We start from the raw sequence: 23,985 nt of genomic DNA on the forward strand, positions 1-23,985 counted from the left end.
CTGTTGTGTGTGTGTGTGTGTGTGTGTGTGTGTGTGTGTGTGTGTGTGTGTGTGTGTGTGTGTGTGTGTGTGTGTGTGTGTGTGTGTGTGAGGGGTTGGTGGGGTAAATTCGGGCTAATTTCAGTCTAAAATGGTGCATTCTGGTGTATGCTTAATTTTACCGTTTTTTGTTACGAAATGTGAAAATTAGGAATTTCAAAGAAGACATAGGCTTTACGAGATTTTTTTTTACACTTTTCATAGCGATTTAAGCAATTTTATTGCTTGAAAGCCTAAACCTACAAACACATGGGTGGCTGTGTTTGTTTCTATGTTTACATCTATTCAATTATAAATAAGGAAAAAAATGTTTTGGAGTATAAAAATAAAATACATCACCATGTTAAGTTGAACTCATTTCAAGGTATTTCCTACTGTTTTTGCTGCAATAAGTCAGAGCAAAAAAACAAGAACTTAATGCACCAGTCAATTGTAAACACGGCCCCCACAGGCACGGGGAATAGCGGGGACTTTGACTTTCGGTCCAGCCAACCCCAGCTAAAATCCCCGCCCTGCGAGGATGAACAGATGGTAAAATCTCCGCCAAATGCCCCCGCACCCCAGGGACCCTAGGTAAGGCCCATTCTCAGCTATATTTAAAGCGAAGACAAAACCACCGCATTCACCCGGCACTATGTGTGTGTGGTTCAATTGACTGGTGCATATCAACTGTAGAATCTTACTGTAAGTTTACTGCTCTCAATCCTGCAGTGTGTTTAGTAAGGCGAACACTTACAAAACGCTAGCAAACACTTTGTTTTGTATTGCTGTTGCAACGCCGCCATACAATGCAGTCAGGGAACCAAACAGCAAACTTTCGCCGCAAACAGGTGTACTGAACGCATGGCAGATTTCAGGATTAATTCTGCACTTGATAAGTAAATATTATTAGTTCCCCCCAACCATTTATTTTAACCCATTATATTATAGCTACTACCCAGGTTCAAATTCAAATAAATGAGACATATATAGCATATGATTACAACGATGTCGGGTAACTTGACATGACACATGCATGCAAGACTATCAAATTAACCAAATAGTATACAGAAAATAATATTATCAACAAAATAGTAGCCTAAAAAAGATACCTGTGTTTAGAGCAACCCGATCTAATGTAAACTATTTTTCGACCCTAGATAAAAAAAATCTGATTTTCTGATTTTCAGTTGTTGTTGACTGTAAAGACCATTTGTGATAACCATTTGATACACAAAGTATCGAAATATAATGGTAAGCATTACTGTTTTCACTTGCCCTGAAAAAAACCTTTGTCCCTACCCTTCCTTACATTTTTGAGACCGTTGCCCTAAACTCAGATAAAAAATTTAAGTCCTTAACAAGAACAATTATCACAGGTAAATAAACAGACAACCAAAAGAGCAGAATCCAAATTAAACATTAACTACTTTCCAATAATAGACTGTCCCTTAAGATTGCGTTCAAACTGATCCAAGGTGGATTGTTTATACAGTCCAAGTTTTAAACCAGTCTTAGCCCTGTTTTGGTTCACGTGCTTAGTTGGAAAGGGATTGAAGGATTTCTTTGGCATTTTCACTGTTTTCATCTGTGGCTCGATGGAGTGTAGATTGCTTGGTCCGAGGGATCTTTTGGTCATATAATACTGCTGGAACGTTAGGTCCGCCTTGCTTGCTGGGTTGAACACTTCAGGTATACGCAGAGAGTCATCCGGAGGAGTGGATAAATATGGGTTCTGTAATATTGTAGATCCTAATGTTATGTCTGAACTTAAGGTTACAGGACACACTGAAAAAATCTCTCCTCCATTGGAATTTGCAGTTACCCTTATTTCCTGGTTTACAATTACATCACTTTTTTCAGAAAGGGATTCTGATTTGGCAGCAATGTCTGATATTACATCAGCAGGTGAATGTTCACACTTTACATCGTCATCCTTTCTTAAGGTAGCATATGTCATGGCACGTTCTTCATCAGTTCTCTCATGGATTTCACCTTTGTCACTTGCACAATGTTCACTAAACTCCAAGGAACCATCTAGGCTTATATCAGTTTCATCAAACATCAAGTTTTCAATTGCAACTTCATCTGTCTCACTTATTTCAAAAGCACCAACATTGTCATCAGCACCATCAACCACTTTATTATTACATTCAACATTTTCTCCATGGGATGAAAGATTTTTCACAATATTATCACTCCTTGCATCAGCATCTGTTAAATTTCCAGGTATAGTCTTTGCATCTGCACCCCAGCTATGTGAGATATCCTCACACAATGATAATGTTTCTTCAGACACTGATTTAAGTTCAACCTCTAGATCCACACTCTTCCCCCTTTCCACACACACATGTTGGGGGGAAGTCTCTGCTGAAGAGGCTGATAATGAAGATGAGTAAATGGAAGTTCCCAGCCCGGAATCACTGTGTCTGAATGGACTAGCTGTTCCCTTAAAATTGTATCCAGATATTTCATCCAGCTCAATGTCTGATTCACCAATCTCTTTAAAGTCACTTTTAATATCATCAAGATTTACTCCAACAGCAGTAGTGAGACTTATTTCATCATGAGATTCATCCTCCTCATTATGAGCACCTTTGGTATCATTTGGTTCAACATTTGTAGCACTGTTATTGTTCACATTTTCTTCATCAAGGTTAGGTATATCCTTGACATTAGCTTTATCAGTGTTATCTTCCGAAGCATTTGAATCACATTCTTTGGTGTCATTTGTTCCTGATTCATGAGTTTCTTTTTTTATTGTATCTTCATCGGGATTGTTAGTGTTCACATCTGCAGACACTTTTTCAATGTCAAGCTCATCTTTACCAGCTTTATCTGTGTCTGTGTCCGCTGCAGAAGCTGTTGGCGATGGGGTCCCTCTGTCAATCTTTTGCCTGATTGGAGATTTCTGGGCCCATTTGGCAGGCTGAAAGTTGAATTTCACGGGATAAACCTTTTATAGTTTAAAATTGTATGCATATTAACATTCATTGTAACTCTATTTTTCTTTTTAAACAAAGCCACACTTTTTTTTATAAACAAGGCTAAAAAATTATCTTTCGACCACCATAAACAACAAACATAATCAAACCCTGCGGGGTATTTTTATGTTAATATTTCAAACCTACCTGTACATTTTTCTTGGCAAGCCCTGGGATCAGTGCTAGTGGTGTAAGATTAGGGTAGACACTGGCAATCCTGGGTCCGGCGGCAACACAGCGGTTGCGACCTTTCCGGTCTTGCTTTGTCACAAACAGGTGGTTCATGGCTACGGGTGTCTCTATCATGGGCATCATGGGTTTTGCACGCGTGGCCTGCTGTCTCGCGGTGGCTGCTGTAAGGTGTCAACAATTATGTGCAGTTCAGTTATTATTACAAAGCACTTAAGAATTACCATACTCTATAGCCTACAATGCCAATATGATTACTTGAAAATTACTGAGAAGTAAAGCCGCGAACTAGCACAATATGAATGACATACTTGATGAAGGGAAGTTATCCAAAAAAACTACTATCTATTGACATTAAGAGTTATCTCTCTTGTACAATTTTGTCAAGTCAAACAGATGGAAATCACAGAGCAAACAGCTATGGTTTTTTTCAGTACCAAAATCGAGCATTACACAAAAATTATTATAGCTGGAGTTATGTGCCTTGCTTGTGAAAATTGTCTCTGGAAACAAGTGTACCAAGTTTCATTTGAATATTATTGAGAACAGTCTTGAAGACGCTGATGGCACCAGAAACCTTTAACAAAACCTGACTTTTCGTCTTTAATCTTATATGAATCATAAAGTGGTAGATTAAGATAAGATTTATACATACAGAATAAATCGATCAGCACAAATGACATATTGTTCAATAGTAAAATAAACAAATTCAATTCAACAATTTCTCTATAAACTCCAACTTACAGTAAGATGAATCAGAAAGTGGTAGATTAAGGTAAGGTTATATCCATCTGCACAAATAACATAATTGTTCAATAGTACAACAAACAAATTCAATTCAACAATTTCTCTAGAAACTCCAACTTACAGTAAGATGAATCAGAAAGTGGTAGATTAAGGTAAGGTTATATCCACCTGCACAAATAACATAATTGTTCAATAGTACAACAAACAAATTCAATTCAACAATTTCTTCACAAGCTCCAACTTACTGTTCAGTATGACATGAGCCTGGTTCTGTCGCTGTGTAAGCTTGGAGTACTGCTTCTTGAGGGCGCTGATGTCAGTGCTCATACGCTCCATGTACGCAGGCACACTAGCAGAACCGTCTGATGGTCCGTACGCCCCTGGGCCCAGGGAGGAAATGTCTGGGATGCTTGAGGTACGCTGGTCACCATCCAAACCTGCTTGGCGTAGATGATATACATAATTGTTAATAGTACATCGCTTCTTGCAAGAACATTAACTTTATACAAATGTTTCACAGCTCTAGGAAAAGTTACTTCCCTTTGATTCAATAGGAAACACAGCAATCCTAATTCTTATATATTTTTAATGTACAACTAGTGTTTAACTTTTGTTATAATGTTAATGTTAATGTATAGCGTTGAAAAAGTGTTATATTTCTAGCACAATAAATCAAGTGTATATGACATAAATAAAAAAAAATCATTTGTGGCTATTCCATATGATATTTATTAATCTCAATTTCCAAAAGAGATAAAAAAAATCACTAAGGCTCAATGTTATCAATATTAGAAAACTTGTTCAATAAATTCCATATAGTTTGGCCATTCATGTAGTATCTTCCAGATATTAAAGATTGTTGTATCTTTTTTCATTCAAAATCATCATATTATAAGGCGACTTGCATTTCTTTAAACATATCAATGTCTTTATATAATAAAGTTACAGTGATTGTTTTTGGAATTATTTTTAGTGCCTGTGCCTTGCAAATAAGGAAAAAGTTGACTTTGAAAAAATACAAAATCAGGCCATAAAAGCTAATGTAGTGGTAAATATACCAGTTTTCACTTTTTTGTTTATACATTATTCTGTGAAAGAGTTAATCTTGTTAAGATTTGTTTATTTTTCAAGAAATTCATTGCTTTTTAATTCATTAACATCATTTGCAATTATCAAATAGTGAAAAAATGATAAATTTTGGGGAAATGGAAATTTTTTCACAAGGGAAAACAGCCATTAAATGGCAGAATTGTACCCAAAAAAATCACTGAGATATAGTTGAAGACAGGCAAACTCACACTAAATTTATTTTACTTGGCAAAACCAAGTGTAGATAACAAGTAACACACCTCTATGTCGCCCCCCGCTGGACACCCCAGTTGGGATAAACCCAGTGAAACAGGTTATTTTTTCAATGTCCTCTTCATCAAGGTCATCCTCGTCGCTAGGCAACACCACACCCTCTGCACCTGTGGTTGACCTTGCCTTGGTTGCCGGAGTAAAAGGTCGGATGTTGTAGGTGTACTTCTCCCTCAGCTCTGTCAGTTGTTGAAGTGGGAAAGGGGCAATCAGGTACACACTCTGAAACAATATTTTTTTATGAACTTTCAAACAAATGTTGTCTTCTAAGATGTACTCATACTCCCAAAAAAAGCAGTACAACAATTCATACAATTGTTTAAATTTACTGAAGGGTATGAATAGATATCAAAAACAAGGGTTCTTGGAGGGATACTGTGTTTAATTTGAAAGAAAGGTGCACAAAACACAGTAATTCTACCTTATGAGGTGATGAGACTCACTAGTCAGTTAATATTTGTGCATTTTCAGCTATTAAATACAAGGATAAAATATTGTTATCAGTAATTAATATTTTCCATAAATGCATAATTAGTAAGTGGTTAAAGGTTATCATTCAAAATTTATGTTTGCTATATATGCTTATGTATTGATTAAAAATATGAGTTCAGCTTTAAAATAAATTAGGTAGTTAAAACATAACTAACAAAACTTGAGTATAGATGGCCAGAGAGACTAACAATGAATGCAGAAAGAACTGAGATCAATAACAGATGTTCGCCAAATATCATCCAATGATTTAACTGAATATTGAAAATGCCTTCTGCATCATCTGATATGTTCCTGCATGGAATCTGACCTTTGCCATGACAAAAGTTATCATAACCTATCTTTTATATCCTAATTCAATATCATTCAAACAGTGTTTGCAATCATTGAAAATCCTTTAAGCTCACCTTGATCATGGCGTCGGCATCGAGCAGATTACCCTCCACCATTTCCTGGGTGATGTCTCCCATCAGTGTGTAAAACTCATCTGCTGATCCCACTTGTAAGATACGACTGAAAAATGGAGGGCAGCCAGTTAGTTAAACATGTTGTTTACCCGGTTAGCCCTGTGGATAGTGCACACGCTTCTCACCTAGGCAACACAGGTTCAATTCCCGGTCAGGGTCCATGTGTGTTTGGTTTGTGGTCACCAAGCCGGACAAGTGGGTTTCCTCGAGGTACTCCGGTTCCCCCCACAACACAAGACCACACTCTCGCGTAAAATCATTGTGCTAATGAGAGTGATTTATATAAATAAATGTTGTAATAACTTGTTGTAAAATAAATAAGCTTAAACTTTCTAAGTCTAACATGAATAGGGTTGCTACTTCATGTCTCTCTGATTTGTACATGCAATCCAAATCTATGAGAAAATATGCCTTAAAATCTGAGATTTATAAGGGATGTTTTGATAAAAAGTTTTGCAAATAAAGATTATGTACTGATTTTATTAAAACAAGCATTACCTATACATATTATATAATGTATCTCGCATAGCTGAGAGGCTGACGGCAAAAACTTTACAAACAAATTAAGAAATGAAAACTTCAGAATTCCATAAAAATTCAATCAGATTATGCCTCATTCAACAAAGTTTCAAATAAACTTGTTTAAGAAGAAAATCCCCCTACCTCGAGAGTTTACCCCAGATAACGAGGGCTGTGCGAAGGAGAATCTCAGAGCCGTCCAGCAGCACACAATCCCAAACGCGCAGGACAGTCGACTTGGGCAGGCATGTTGCAAACAACGTCAGGAACCACTGCATCGTGAACACGTTGGTCAGCGGAGGCTCGTAACATCCTCCTAGTAAATAGTTTTTACAATCTCAAATTAGTTTAAAAATGAATGAGTCATGATTACTAAACTATCAGCATGGATTTTCAAATACAGTTGAACCCCGTAGACTCGAACTCCCAGGGACCTACGGAAATACCTCGAACCTCAATTATTTTCAAGCCAAGCGGGATTTTTTACCTGCAGTATAAAGAAATCTGTCCTTAACATCCAGTTCAATACCAATGAGGAATCTGAGCCAAGGGAGTTTGACCCAACAGGGTTTGACTGTATATCTAAAACTAGTGACTTTGGATAACTAATGTTAAAGTTGTGACCTGAAGGGCTGTCTAATAAGAATTGGACTGTTCTTAAGCCAATGACTTTCTTAAGATTTGGCTAACATGAGTGGAATATGGTTTGGGAGCCCTACAAAACATTGATTTTTGAAAACGATTTAATAGAACAGTAAAAAGACATGATGTTGTTTATTTTCACATGTTGTTCATTTTAAGCATAACCAACTCCATCGTCAGCAACCACGGTACTTTCTTTGGTTACACTTCATACATACCTTGGGACAATTGGCTGACAAAATCTCGTTTTAATGAATATGCATGGGGCAGGAGAGACAACTCTTCTTCCAATGAATTCGCATGTTACACTCAAATATTGTTCAATAACTTAACAGTGTCAGAAACCTCCATGGCCATGAGGTCTTGACTACTGCCGCAGGTCATAGGCCTCATTAATTATTCATGAATATGAGATTTTTCTAGCCAAATTGCCCACAGTACACAACGAAGCATAGCATAGTGTGTATCGGGGTATACATGTATGACGATGAACCATCTCAATTGTTGACTTAAATTTCTATCTGAGTCACATAATCATAATTGAATTCATCAGCAATACCACTCAAATTCACCCTCACCGGTAGACTGGTCCTGCGCGTGCTGGAGGTAGTCAAGGTGACGGGAGAGTTTTGGGAAGATCTTGAGCAGGTCCCTGAATACGGCCATGTCCACGGAGAGCGCACGCAGGTTGTGGGCAAAGTAGCCCTCTGGCAATACCTTGTCTATCAAGAATATCATCACCTGAAACATGGAAAAAGGATTGATTTCAAACCATTTTGTTTGATTCTTAGTGCTATAAAATAAGATTTATTTGGCCTAATGAGAGCATGTTTCCTACTCTGAACAAAAATGAAATGAAAATGTGCTTTACAATATTGCACAATGAGTGGGATAAAACATCTCCAAACAGGCAATGCCCCATTGTCCCAAAAATACTTCAGACAACTCATTCTTTGAGAAAATAAGCTTTAAAATGATTTTTTTTTATAGTGAAATGACTTCAGATTTCATTTAATTATTAAATTTTTACCTGAGTATTTTTGTGATATTGGAGCAATTAAATAAGATCAATCTTAAATTTAAGAGTAGAATCTGAGTGTTTTGATTGGACAGTGAAATGAATTGACCAATCGTCTGATTGGAATCACTTAGGCATGTATAAGGATAAAAACTACCCCAAAATACCACCCCGATCTTGGGTTAAGCCACAAATTTGCAAAGTATCCGCTGATGAACATTCTGTTAATTGCTTTGAAAATTCATTCAGTTAAAATTTTCAGAGTCCTTGAATAATAAGTTTGAGCATGTGTTTATCTTTTATGAGACCATTTCGCATGCAACTTGGTCTTGACTTGTAAGGTAATATGTCTTGACTCCATGGCAACTACCAAACCCCACAAGCTGAGACAAAGAATAGGATGAAATAATTATTTTCACTGAACATAATACTGAAAGAATATCTATTATCATAGTAATCATCTAAGAAATCGTCCATAACAAGTCTACGAGATATTTTTGGTTTGCCTTTCTCTTGCAGGCCTGTCTGACATATAAACAAATATTCCAACAGAAAAGGGAATAAGGTATTACATTCGACACTTTATAACTTGATAACGAGATACAAGGAAAACTTCGCCAGCCAATACAAATCGATACACTTAGCAACTTCAGCGCCAGTCCCATAAGAAAATACCAACGAAATAACATGATTAGATGTGCTTGATGTCTCGTGTATATGAAATAACTACTGAAATATTCTTTGTCTGTATATGTGAGTCTAGACACTTTGAGTGCCTTTGAGTGCCTATGAGCAAAACCAACTGTCAGTTCCTAATCTACAAACTGGTAAATATTTTGTTCATATTCAACACATGTGATGTATTCTTGTATAACCTAACAGTGACAAATAAAAGCTGTTTTTTAACTTCGACAAACATGGTTTGTATGAGATGCATAAAATATATAATGCATACATATTATTTGCCCACCATAACAACATAATAAATCTAATACATTTTTTCTCTCTTCATATCCCTGGCTATCTTAGGGGTGAAAGCAAATAGCATTGAAAGCCAAATTCATTTTACCTCATTTCAAAATCGGGCCAATCTTAAGGTGCATAAAATTACTCTCCTAGAATCTTGATACCATTTCTTTGTGAAATTGAGAAGAGATCTTTCTCTGTTATTTGGTGAAATTTGGTTTTGGGATAGAACTAACAAAAATATGTTCCTTATATTTCTTGAGTCAATAATACAATAGAGTGCAATTCATATAGCATATTTTATACCTTATTGACATAAACATTTCAGAGATTAATAAACATGTAACCTTGTCATTTCATCAAGTCTTTGGCATTCATGTAAAATTTGATACCTAGCCACCCCATGTTATTTGGGTACCACAGGAAAGTGTATTCCTTACTGATCACTTATAATATGCCAAATAATTAACTGAAAATGTATCACAGATAAATTAAGTTATGACAGATGTAATTTTCTTTTCTTTTTCTTATGTGGTATACAGTCGAGTTGGCTTGACATCATCGGGACCAGCCAAAGTACTTTGAGCCTTGCAAATAACAAGCTAAGTGGGAATAGTTACATAGAGATGGGTCCTTAACATCAAGTTCAAGGGAACAAGAAAATCGAGCCAAGCCATATTGAGCCATCGTGTTTGGAATGTATTATATTGACATATTCTTCCTCATCACTTTTGACCCTTTAAGAGTTATACTACAGGGTCACCAGATGTCAAATTTTTATATAATTATTCATCACATACCTTAAACAAGGAAAAAAGATACCCAATTTATTATGTTGCAGAAGTCTGCCACTAAAATTGCCAGGGTTTTGCGGGAGAGAAATTTTCTTTGTTTAACAATCTTTTAGGCAATAACCAAGCTTTTTCGGAGAGAAAATTTAATACACTGCCCTAGTTTTCAATACATTCAATTAAAGGCATTCAGTGAGAAGCAGCCTGTTGAAATACATTAGATGAAGATCATAATTTCTCGAAAACAAAGTAAGGCAACTCATAAAATTTAGTTATTGTCAGTTTTAATTAGTTGGACATAATTCATGAGCTGTACTAGACACAATATAAAGTGTCAAAAAGCTTAGACATCAGCTGTATTCATGTCAAGTTCTTGTAATGAAAACAAACATGAAAAATAATACTGTGTTTTCATATAAACCATTGTTTTTCGATATTTATTCATCCTTTTCAGTAAATTAAAACAATTGCATTAATTGGGATACATCTGGAAGTAAGAGTTCAACTTTAAGACTAAAATTACAATGCAATACTACTGGTATATAATATGCAACTGATAAATACTATAATTTTATGATTTTTTTTCAAATCTTCATACTGCCTTCTATGCTTTAATAAACAAATCAAAAGCTTTTAAAGACTTTTTAGATGACGTGAAAATCATCCCAGACACATGTTATTTTTTTTTCATTCCATTTTCTTTGGAAAATTACACTTTATGACAAATAAACCCTTCCAACTCATCCAACTTAGAATGTTTATGGCACCTTCCAAAGAGGTTGTCAATACATCTTATAAAACTGGTCTGGGTTTATAACATGCTTTACCGTAAATGTAAGCTTTAGTTCTCTCAGACAAACGAGTGTCAGACCACCATCTCATTACAAAATAGTTTGATGTTCAACAGTGAGAAAATCCATACAGTTGTGGCAGATCCATGGTCTAGTGGTAACACACTTGACTTTCAATCCAGAGGTCGCAGGTTCTTTCCCTGCCGCACCACTAAAAAAAACTACTCGTCTTCCGGGAAGGACATTAAATGGGGATCCTGTGTGACAATGCTATACACTGGTGCATGTTGAAGAACCAGGGTAGCTCTAACTAGAGTAATATTCTGTCTGTGCACAAAGGTTCAAAAGCCTAAAATGACTAACAATCTTATCGGAGCACTTGCTGAATGGGCAATGCCTCAGTGTATGTATATGTAATCTGTTATTGTTGTACAGTGACGTTTTGTCTCTCAACGAGTCTGTAATTTGGTCAAAGCCTTGTGCCCCTAAATATGGGTAATCATTCAGTTTTGCCTACTGGGCCACCATTAGACTACAATCAAATCACTTAAAGGGTTGAAAGGCTTTCGGCCTGCTACATTTTGTGAGTATAGTCATGTAATAATCATACAAATTAACATAAACATCTAAAGATAGAATGTGCATGCTCACGAATTCCTTCACAAATACTTTAATATTTTTTGCTGATACTCCATTAAATCAAAACCATTGAGTATCAGTCACTTGAAATACTCCTTTGATATGTGGCGTACCCAATTGCTTATGAAACAAACCTTATCTGGAACTTGGTTTCATAAACAATGCATTACCATGGATAAAGCATTTAGACCATTTTTAGTAATATGTACTCTACACTTCAAACATGACTGAGTCATATTTAATTTACTACCAGGGTATGACCACAACCAAATGCGTCCATCAAAATGCATTGGACATGTTAATTTAGTTTATGTTTGAGGTTTCTTGTTACAATGACAGGATCCTCTTGCAAAATTGCTCTGGATCATATCACCCACATACAATTCCCTGTATGTATTGATGTATCTTAATATTCAGCCCTCAACCTGCCTTGCCTTGTCACTCATAGACAAAATGAACAGATTTTTATCAGTGGTTCATAAATATGCATATGCAACAAGCAACACCCCAACGATTACTGATCCTAACTGAGAAATCTTCCACTTTCTGTTCCATTCGGCACTCACAAATTGTAGCAGGTCAAAAGCCTGTCAACGCTTTAAGCGCTTTGATTTTAATTGTAAAATTGTATAATATGCATTCAGTTATGGTTAAAGGTTGTTGGTACAAAATTAAATGGTTTTATGCGACACAGTACGTACATTCAAACAACCTTAATAAAAAAATGGTCAACTAAGAGCCGATTTAGGCTATTTTAAACATAGAAAATATCCTAATGAATGACTTCAAACACCAAAAAAACTGATTATAGGATAAAATGAAATATTATTATTTCTTTTAAAACATTTTGGCTTGATACCTTACATCAAATGAGCATTTAATTGCATCTTCAATATGATCCATGTTTTTTGTGGGTTAAATTCCCGGGAATAAACATGTACGAATCCAAAGACCCAGATTCTATTTTTAACCAATAGTATTTAGTTCCCCTGCCGCAGCAGAAATATCTACATGTATTAATTTTGATTCAGTACTCATTCATTTTGAAAAAAATGCCTATTCTGCTTTTAATATTGCATTTTGTTAATGGCGTTATTAAAATAACTGTATTTTCTATGATTTTAATTGGTCAATTTCGCAAAAACGCAGTTTAATTGCACTATATTAACCGCATATCATATTATAATATGCATAGTGCAGCTCCATAGCTATAGCAGCAGATTGGTAACTAGGTAATCTAGATGTAAATGTAAATTAGGTCATTGACCACGGCAGTTCTAACAGTACTGCGATTGACTGAGTGGGCATTAATTCATCAAATGTTAAAAATGTTGTTCTGCTGATTAGATTCCAATTTAATGTTATAAAAGTCTTCAGGCTAAGTGGCCTACAGCCTAAAAAAAAGATAAAAAAAATTCAGAATCTTGGTTTTGAATGATTAAGCTAATACAATATTTAATTAAATAGTCTTAGAGCTAACTTTTTTGAAGGGTAATATTTTAAGCAAAATATATTTCACTAGTAATCAAATATAGCTCTTAACTTCCTACCAAGCTAGTCGAGTCCATAAAAGCCATTTCATAATGAACGAAATAAGCTCTTGCCAGGAACTCATTTGCCTGGTTTCCTAAGGCGATTGGCCAATTTATTACATTGACAGGACATTTCATTTTCTGTCCCCATCAATCTTCATTTAATGCCTTAGATGGCAAAGAAATCGGCCAGTTTCCCTCCTTTACTAGGAATTTTTGCTACTCAAGTCCTCTTGAAAATTCAATTTATGCTTCCTTCTAGAAATTTATTGGCACTTGAAAGACTTGCTTCGAGATTAAACAAGCCAGTTTTGTTCAAAACACAAACAAATTGTTTTATGCCAGTAACAGAATCATTTAATATACATACTTCAGAAAAAATCAGGTCTATAAAGATATCTGGCTGATTTAAACAGACTGTAATACATTTTGTATGTTTGCAGAAAAATCAAAATATATTTATGTTCTTAAAAACACACGAACAATTTATCATATTTAAGAAGCTATAATTCGCTTAATTACAGAGAGCTGCCTGAAGAATAATCCACTTACAGAGACAGGAGATATTTCTTGACAAGGACTCCCCTACGACAACACTCCCAAGTCAATTACGTCAATGTGCGTCATACAACCATTTGTCAGGCACACACTTTACCGTTCACAATAGCTATTAATGAATGCCTTTGCGTCCTTTCAGAAGCGTAACTGTTATAACTATTGTACAACAAACCCTTCAGAGTTGGGGGAATAGTGACAAACATCTGAATAATGATGTTATTATGTCAAAGAATGCTTTTAATCATACACACATTCCATATAAAGAAACGGAAGACAGCAAAATATAACAATTGGTGCACAACACATTGTATAAAAATGCTCATGTCTTCTTATTAGAAAAAAACATTATATACAACTGTGTTCCTGTAAACCAACTGATAAGTCTCATAATCATACACATGAATATAGGTGCCAATAACCACTTATTGTATTGTTGATACAGAGGCCATTAATCCCTTGGAGTATTGTTGGTATAGGCGCCATTAACCTCTTGGGGTGTTGTTAATTCGGATGCCATAACCTCTTGGGGTGTTGTTATTACGGATGCCATAACCTCTTGGGGTGTTGTTAATACGGATGCCATTAACCTCTTGTGGTGTTGTTATTACGGATGCCATAACCTCTTGGGGTGTTGTTATTACGGATGCCATAACCTCTTGGGGTGTTGTTAATACGGATGCCATAACCTCTTCGGGTGTTGTTAATACGGATGCCATAACCTCTTGGGGTGTTGTTAATACGGATGCCATAACCTCTTGGGGTGTTGTTAATACGGATGCCATAACCTCTTGGGGTGTTGTTAATACAGATGCCATAACCTCTTGGGGTGTTGTTAATATGGATGCCATAACCTCTTGGGGTGTTGTTAATACGGATGCCATAACCTCTTGGGGTGTTGTTAATACGGATGCCATTAACCTCTTGAGATGTTGTTAATACGGATGCCATAACCTCTTGGGGTGTTGTTAATACGGATGCCATTAACCTCTTGTGGTGTTGTTAATACGGATGCCATAACCTCTTGAGATGTTGTTAATACGGATGCCATAACCTCTTGAGATGTTGTTAATACGGATGCCATAACCTCTTGGGGTGTTGTTAATACGGATGCCATTAACCTCTTGTGGTGTTGTTAATACGGATGCCATAACCTCTTGAGATGTTGTTAATACGGATGCCATAACCTCTTGAGATGTTGTTAATACGGATGCCATAACCTCTTGGGGTGTTGTTAATACGGATGCCATTAACCTCTTGGGGTGTTGTTAATTCGGATGCCATAACCTCTTGAGATGTTGTTAATACAGATGCCATAACCTCTTGGGGTGTTGTTAATACGGATGCCATTAACCTCTTGTGGTGTTGTTAATACGGATGCCATAACCTCTTGAGATGGTGTTAATACGGATGCCATTAACCTCTTGTGGTGTTGTTAATACGGATGCCATAACCTCTTGAGATGTTGTTAATACGGATGCCATAACCTCTTGGGGTGTTGTTAATACGGATGCCATTAACCTCTTGTGGTGTTGTTAATATGGATGCCATAACCTCTTGAGATGTTGTTAATACGGATGCCATTAACCTCTTGGGGTGTTGTTAATACGGATGCCATTAACCTCTCGTGGTGTTGTTAATATGGATGCCATAACCTCTTGAGATGTTGTTAATACAGATGCCATTAACCTCTTGGGGTGTTGTTAATACGGATGCCATTAACCTCTTGTGGTGTTGTTAATACGGATGCCATAACCTCTTGAGATGTTGTTAATACGGATGCCATTAACCTCTTGGGGTGTTGTTAATACGGATGCCATTAACCTCTTGTGGTGTTGTTAATATGGATGCCATAACCTCTTGAGATGTTGTTAATACAGATGCCATTCAACACTTAGGGTAGTTTAATAAGGATGCAATTAAACCCTTGGAGTGGTGTTAATACAGCTGCCAATAATCTATTGGGCCATGCGCCAATAAAAAACTGTAAGGCTAAAGATTCTACATTTCTCATTGCAATATATCTATATACTAATTTTTACTTCAATGCCAACAGCAGTTTTAAAGTCACTATCAGGACAAGGGTATGATGGACAGACAGAAAGACAGACGGACAAATCAGCGACTAAATGCTTATATGCTCCTCTCTATCCTCCATGTTTTAAGAAACCTTGATACATTCTGCTGAATCAAAATAATTTTCAGATAATTAAGTCAGGCTTTGCACAGAAATGGATTGTTCTCATGAATGTAATTAAAAACCTTGTTCTAAGAACACATTATTTGATTTCATGTTGAAAGGGATTAATTGAAAAGAAATAAGATCTTACTTGATAAATCCAGCCAGTTTAATGAGCTTTCTACGCAACTTTCTAAGAAAATGTAAAGGCTGAATATTTCTATAGATGTTCTGCAGGAAGAATTGTAAAATAATTAACCCGTGTAAACAAAAAATCACGTTTCTGACAGTATGTCACATTATCTGACAGTATGTCACATTAACTGACAGTATGTCACATTTTCTGACAGTGTGCCACATTTTCTGACAGTATGCCATATTTTCCGACAGTGTGTCACATTTTCTGACAGTGTGTCACATTTTCTGACAGTATGCCATATTTTCTAACAGTATGTCCCATTAACTGTATGTCACATTAACTGACAGTATGTCACATTTTCTGACAGTTCGTCACATTTTCTGACAAAATATATAAAACCATTCTTGAAAGAAAATTACATAGATTTTAGTCTTTTTTTACATAGCTTTAACCTAGATATTCACCTAGATATTCATAAATATGAGATTTACATGCATTATTTGTAAAGAAAAACTAAGAGATTGCTTTATGGAAAAAGTGCTTGTCTCTTCTTTTGTGTGGTCACAACTCAGAGATAATCAATGATGGACATGATGTTTGTACCTTTGGACTGGAGACGAACTAACAGTGACCTTGGCCTCTTAACCCTTATTGAGTGGAAAATGTTTTTTCACCTAAAGGTCACAACAACCTTGACATTTAACCTCAAAATCAATATAAGCCGAGTTACCGGCTACGCAGCGTGTCAGCGTTATAAACCATACAATAAAAGAAATAAAAAGTGGCGCATTGTTGCGCGTGACTCATCTTACATGGGGTAAGATGGGTTTTTCCAGCACTGGTCACATGACCGGAAACACACATCCGGTGTGCAAGAATAAGGACTATCACATAGTCATGACCAACTCGCATACCAAGTATGAAGTTTCTGCACCCAAAGAATCTTCAGTCATTGAGTAGAAAACATATTTTCACCTAAAGGTCACTGTGACCATGACCTTTGACCGTCTGATCTTTAAATCAAAAGGTGTCATTTAACGGCCATGAACAACATGCATACTAAGTATGAATATGCTGGGTCCAAGCGTTCTGTAGTTATTGACCACAAACTAAGTGGTGACATACAGACAGTCATATTGACAGACAGGGCAGTAAAAATGTTTTCCCGATGAATGGGGGAGACACAATAAACTCAAGCAAACCTGGAATTATCTGATAAACTACTTCAAGAGCAGACAAGTGGAATATTATCTGTCGGCATCTTTGTGAAATTAATATTTGAAAATCCTGATCCTGAAGCAAGTTTATTCCCCATTTTCGTGTCCCAGTAACAGGAATCAACATCTGAACTCTCCGAGTGTTGATGAGTTCTAACATGGAAAGTTTGGAATTACATTTTCAATCAAAAAATTTCAATTAATTAGGAAACACAAATATCAGGGAGCGTTTCTCCTTCTTTGAAAATGTTTTGTGAGTACATTAAGAAAGACTTTAACATGAACTATAAATTTAATAAGAAGGATTAGAATAATTTTCAGCCAATGAAATTGCAGATTGTTGTAATTTAATCATTTAGGATGCCAATATTGTGCGGGTTCGCCTGCTACCGGAATGTTGACAATGTATATGCCAATGAGGTTTTAAGTCAGTTTACTTTGATGACCTGAAGTAATATCTTAATGTTTAAGAAGGGCTCGTTCTCTCAGCTCACTTCGCCCTTTCTTAATCATTAAGAATTTACTTCATGTCATCTATTACATTGTAAAAAAGTTTCCATACTTTTTAATAGCATATATCGAAAGCAGTTTTTTTCAAATAGTAAACATGCTCTTCAATAAAGAAAGTCCTTAATATATCATCATCTAGATCGTTGCTTTTGAAAAACACTTTTGTTTAACTAAGAAGGGCAGAGATCCAGTAACAAACATTTTTTCTATCCATCCCTTTGAAAAAGCAAGATAAATTGCAGCTTTTTATTGTGAATCAATATGAGACAAAAGAGGAATAAAACTCTGTTGACCTTCAATTCTTTGAACATTGACATTTTATGAAATGAATCTCACTTATCTAGCTCTATTGGAAGGCATTTGCATGTGATACATTTGAGGGAAAAAATGAAGCACAAAGTTGATGATCAGAGGAATTTTTTGAAGTTGATATTCAATTGCTGATGAATTTTACAAAAAAAATCCATTTGTGTCATTCATTTTGGTAAATGGAATAGATTTAGACTGTGAACAGAATAATTCCATGCTTTACATTTGCTTTGTCCACAGGAACTCACACTTGGACTGGTGGAAACATAAAATTTCTATGGAAGAGAGTGGTCTAGTGGTATAGGTTTCCGCCTCTCACCCAAGAGGTTGTGGGTTCGATCCCCACTAGGGGTAATTCCTCATGGCCTCTCAAAATAACACAGTACTGATTTCTGCCCAGGATACATACTGGAGAGTGATTCTATAAGCTATCAGCTTTCGTCAAAATCAAGCTTATATAAATTAGCACATAATTATTAAAGGTTCTAGGTGAAGTTGCATAAAGAAGCAAGCAGTTAGAACATTTTCACTTTCACACCGTAACTACAAAATATATTATCCATAATCCACAAACCTTCAACGCATCAGCCTCCTTCCTGTCCATAACGTCCAGCAGCAGAGCAGCAATGACGTTGAAGCCCTGACAGTATCCGACGGCCTTGTTCCAGCGTGCGTAAGCAAGCAGTATACGCTTGAGAACTGCACGTTCAGCCTCGTTGTCTTCACCGCTGAAACCACTGCACCCCGTCCTGTGTAAGTCCTGGTAAGGGTCAGATAAGACAAGATTGGTTGTATGTAACAGACACAATTATGATATTCATGAATTTGAACAGAGAACCGTACATATTTGACAAGCAACATCTTTAGCTTAATTTTTTCAGCATAACTCATCGTATTTAAAATCAGTACATACACATGTATAACAAACATAAATTTTGAGTGATAAACCTAATACTTCTTACTAAATAATGCATTTATGGAAAATATTATAAATTGCTGATAACCAGATTGTAACTGTGTATTTAATAGCTGAAAACACATAAATATTAAATGACTGGTTGGTCCTAAAAGATTTACAGTAATAAATTATCTTCTCATAATACTGTTTCCTTGATAAGAACTATTGTTCTCAATATTTATTACCATATTCCTTTTCAGTAAATTAAAACAATTGTATTAATCATGGTAATTCTTATTAAGTGGGAGTGTTTTTGTTTTATTTACACCTCATTAAGAGAAACGAATATAAAACCAACAGAAAATGAAATAAACCACTTTATTTGAATTTTTGACATATTTCATCTAAGGGCTATTCCAGTCAAACATATAACCCCCGTGGGGAAGGCAATGATTTTAATAGTAATGGGTGGGTGTCTTTTTCCACTTATTTGGATCCCAAAAGGGTAAATCTGCTTCTGTAGTGAGGTTGAATAATTCAAAAGTGCCTTCCTCCCGGGGGGTAAATGTTTAAATGGAATAGCCCTAATTTGAAAGTATCTTATTTAAAAAAAAGGGTTCAATATTCAAAAAGTAACCATTTCAATAAAACAAGAGCTGCCACAGAGACAGCGCGCTCGACTATTCCGCCGCTTTTCAGTGTAAGGATTGAAAAGTTTTGGCGAAACATGGATCACTGTAAACGTAGATAAGATTTTAATGCAATACATGATGTTTTTGCTGAGATATTATCATTAATGTGCTTACATGCAAAATTTAAACCAAAATTTCTAAGTCCAATAATAAAGGGCCATTATTTGCAAAATACAGTTATCTAACTTGGATATTCAAGTAGGTTGGGTTTGAGTACCATTGTATAAAGTCTCAATGAAATACATGAAGTAGTTGCCAAGATATTAACCTATGTTTGCTTACATGCAAAACTTTAACCATAATTTCTAAGTGGCATAATAAAGGGGCAAAAATTATATAATAGGCAAGATAGAGTTATCTTTCCTGATTAATTAAGAAGGTTGAATGGTTGGGAGCCTGTGTATGAAGTTTCAATGCAATACATGATGTATTTGAATTTCAATGTCAAATAAAAAAGGGCCATCATTTGAATTAAATGCAAACTAGAGATACCTTACTTGGTTATTTAAGTAGATTGGATGGTTAAGTACCATTGTATAAAGTCTAAATGCAATACATGAAGTAGTTGCTGAGATATTAACCTATGTGTGCTTACATGCAAAACCTTAACCAGAATTTCTAAGTCAAATAATAAAGGCCCATAATTTGCATTATATTAAATTAGTAGGTAAGATAGTTGGGAATACATATCAAGTTTCAATGAAATACATGATGTATTTGCTGAGATATTGACTTAAATGTGTTTACATGCAACACCTTAACCAGAATTTTTAAGTCGAATAATAAAGGGCAATTACTTGCATTAAATGCAATCAAGAGTTATTTAAGTAGGTTAGATGGTCGAGTACAATTGTCTAAAGTCTCAATGCAAAAAATCAAGTAGTTGCTGAGAAATTAACCTACATTTGTATGTGTGCTTACATGCAAACCCTTAACCAGAATTTCTAAGTCAAATAATAAAGGCCCATTATTTGCATTCAATGCAAACTAGAGTTATCTTACTTCTTTAATTTAGTAGGTTAGATAGTTGGGAATACATAGCTAAAGTTTCAATGCAATACATGATGTATTTACTGAGATAATGACTTAAAGTTGCTTACATACAAAACCTTAACCAAGGTGTGACGCCGACGCCAACGCCGATGCTGACATTGACGCTTGGGTGAGTAGTATAGCTCTCCATATTCTTCGAATAGTCGAGCTAATAAAAACAGTGACCCACACAATGTTCATATCAAACCTTGACAATCTGCATGCCGAGTGTGTTGTCATCCGGGTTGCTCCTCTCGTTGAAGGCAAACTTCACTGTTCTATCCCAGTTAATCTTCAGCTCAGAGATGTACTGGTCTGCTAGGCTCAGCCATACCTGAAACAGACAGCAACATTATTAGGTTTTTGTGATTTTGAACAAATCAGTAGTGATTCATACTTAAGCCTTCTGGTTCCAGTTAATCTTCAGCTCAGAGATGTACAGGGGCCAATTTCTCGAAACTTATTAAGCTTAACAGGCTTAAGTAGCTAATTTCAATTAGCCAAAATACATTCATAAATTTGATTTTGATCAATGGAAAATGGTTTATTGAAAATATCATAAAGAGTTTTACTATCTAAAGTCTAAAAACTCTTAAAGCAGTAAATATAACACAAATTATAGAACAAAAACGTGAGCTTAGCTTAATCCTGTTATAAGAGACTTAAGAAGTGTCGAGAAATTGGGGCCTGATCTGCTAGGCTAAGCCAAACCTTTTACAGAGAGCAACCAGGGCTCTCACTAGGCTGAAAATTTTGGGAGAAGTGACTTCTCCCTTCAGTCAATTTAGGGAGAAGTGGGGAGACGGGGAGACTTTAGGGAGAAGTGATACTTTTTGTAACACCTGATACAAAAACTATGCCATACCACACACCTGGTTTTATTCACATTCAAACTGATTGCTATAACAATATAAAATGTTCATAAAAAATGAAACAAAAAACCAAGACAGCTAAGGATTTGAAACAATCAAAATGATTAATAAGGTAGGGTACGAATGTCACATTCAGCTATGCTGTTATTTACTTGTCTCTGGCTAAATAATTTTAAATATGCTGACATTTAAGAACCAAATGACATTTAAATCACAGTCCTAAGTGATGAAAACTTTACCAATACATAATGGGAGGTTGAGAAATTAACTCGGAAAATTGTTCTGACAAAATGGCGATCTCGCTGCTTTTTTGACATCGTAAACAGGAGAAAAATACTGTAAGTATTAAAACTCTACATAAAGCAATAAAAAAAATGTGTTTACAAATCAATTTTTTATCGTAAACATTTCACTAAAACCAATCAAATATTTGGTGATACGTCATGTTATTGATTTTCTTAGCCCCACCTTGCTGATGGCCCGAGATGGCTATGACCGTCTGCTTCATACACAACTATGTTTAAAATGTCTTGCATTGTTTGTTCAATACATATATCAATTACTTTTTAATTTCATTAATGCTTGACACAATTGTTCATAATTATGTCGCCTTTTCTATCTCATTTTAACGAACGTATATCATTTGATCAGGGTCTTCTCAATGTACATTCTGATTGGTTAACTTTCAATAGCTCCGCCTACCAGCGATGTTTTGGTAATTGGATGACACGGTCCAATTATCGGATTAGGAGATTACCAAATTTTATGATTGGCTAATTTCGATGTTTTGACTAATGAGACAGTGGCCAAATAATCACTGATTGACAGATTTACAATGTGTTAAAATTTTCGGCGAAGTCAATGTCGCTTTGATGACACAAATAGGCGAAGTCTGGGAATTTTAGGCGACCACTTCGCCCAAGTCGCCCCCTCGCAAGAGCCCTGGAGCAACAATTATCAGATTTTTTTTGTGGTATTAAACAGACAAGTAATGGTTCAAGCTAATCTTTCTGGTTCCAGTTAATCTTAAGGTCTGAGGTGAATTCTGTCAGCAAAACTTAATTACGCCATAAGAATCAGGCGGTAAAACTGTCTGGAAAGTAAAGTGCTATGCAATATCATGGCCTACTGCAAAGTTCAATGAGGAATTAGAAGAGCTTTAATACACATAACAGAATTACTACAGAAAAAACTGTTTAAAATCCTTATGTTTAAGACATTTATAAATAATCAACATACTGAATTTCTAGTAAACTTTAAAGCTGCCCTCTTACAGATTGACCATTTTAACAACTTTTCTATTATTTTGTTTTGAAATGAGCCAAATTTTGCGTAAATGTCTGGAAACCAGTGATACAAGACTGCTGACAAAAGATCAGATCACACTGTTTCATATTTACACTCGAAAAATGATGTTTTATGGCTAAAAGCGTTAGTCGCTAAAAGTGTTACCAATGCTTTAAGAAAAATGAGCATTTCGACAGTTTACCAAACAATTGGGATCTGTTCTTTTGTGAGTTATCTTATATGACTGCATTGTAATTGCTAAATGGTTCAAAAATCAGCTGATTCTGAGGAAAAAATAAAATAAAAGTCAAAACTGTCAATCTGTGAGAGTGCAGCTTTAAAATATGTCTGCCAATTTTATACTATTTACTTTATCAGAATAAAACTAAACTACAATATTTCGTTGGACTTCAGTTGTTACATATAGTTACTGGCAGCAATTCCATCAGGATTAAAATTCTTAAATGTTTAAAGTCGAAAAATAGGTCTCAAGAGCCTTTCATTGAAGAGATCAGACTTCAGACTTCCAATTTCCAAACATCAAACTTGAAACTTTTGCTTGTAAACAAATTCCAATCAATGCTCAGGAGAGTTCCAAATATGTGAGATACAAATTATTCTAAGCTATCACAAATAAACTTAAATCGATACATTTTTTGGGAGACAGCTTAAGAACCATAATTTGGGGCTTAGAGAATTTGAATGTAACGTTTAAGTGATACTCATATTCAAAATAAATACATACACATGTATAACAAACATAAATTTTGAGTGATAAACCTTTAACTACATTCTTATAATAATGCATTCATGGAAAATATTAAATTCTGACAACAAGATTGTAACCACGAATTTAATAGCTGAAAACGCATAAGTATTAAATGACTGGTGAGTGCTAAAAGATTAACATGTATCAAGCATCATCTCATAAAGGTATAAATACCATGTTTTCTGCACCTTTCTCTCAAATTAAACATGGTATCCTTTTAGAGAAACTTTGTTTTCGATATTTATTCATCCTTTTCAGTAAATTAAAACAACTGTATTAATTGTGGTACATCTTATTTGGTAGTAAGAGTGCATCTTTAAGTGAACATATTATGGGAATGCAGTTTAATCAATCTAATTTAGACAGCTTATTTGT

General features: G+C 35.4%; 1 protein-coding gene across 5 annotated transcripts in view; it reads right to left on the minus strand.

Annotated features, from left to right (window-relative positions):
* Window positions 1-4: 4 nt before the first annotated feature.
* LOC128217432 (TBC1 domain family member 30-like) overlaps window positions 5-23,985 on the minus strand; it is a 47,480-nt gene continuing 23,499 nt past the window's right edge. For all 5 annotated transcript variants that reach the window (XM_052924579.1, XM_052924580.1, XM_052924582.1 and 2 more), the window contains 9 exons: window positions 20,891-21,016; window positions 18,635-18,820; window positions 7,993-8,155; window positions 6,917-7,088; window positions 6,194-6,299; window positions 5,288-5,519; window positions 4,184-4,375; window positions 3,150-3,355; window positions 5-2,947 (listed from right to left, as the gene is read on the minus strand). In XM_052924579.1, the coding sequence (XP_052780539.1) occupies window positions 1,445-2,947; window positions 3,150-3,355; window positions 4,184-4,375; window positions 5,288-5,519; window positions 6,194-6,299; window positions 6,917-7,088; window positions 7,993-8,155; window positions 18,635-18,820; window positions 20,891-21,016 (2,886 nt within the window). In that variant the 3' untranslated portion in view covers window positions 5-1,444. The remainder of the gene's footprint in view (window positions 2,948-3,149; window positions 3,356-4,183; window positions 4,376-5,287; window positions 5,520-6,193; window positions 6,300-6,916; window positions 7,089-7,992; window positions 8,156-18,634; window positions 18,821-20,890; window positions 21,017-23,985) is intronic.

The sequence above is a fragment of the Mya arenaria genome, chromosome 14 (genome assembly GCF_026914265.1).
Source record: "Mya arenaria isolate MELC-2E11 chromosome 14, ASM2691426v1".
Taxonomy (NCBI): domain Eukaryota; kingdom Metazoa; phylum Mollusca; class Bivalvia; order Myida; family Myidae; genus Mya; species Mya arenaria.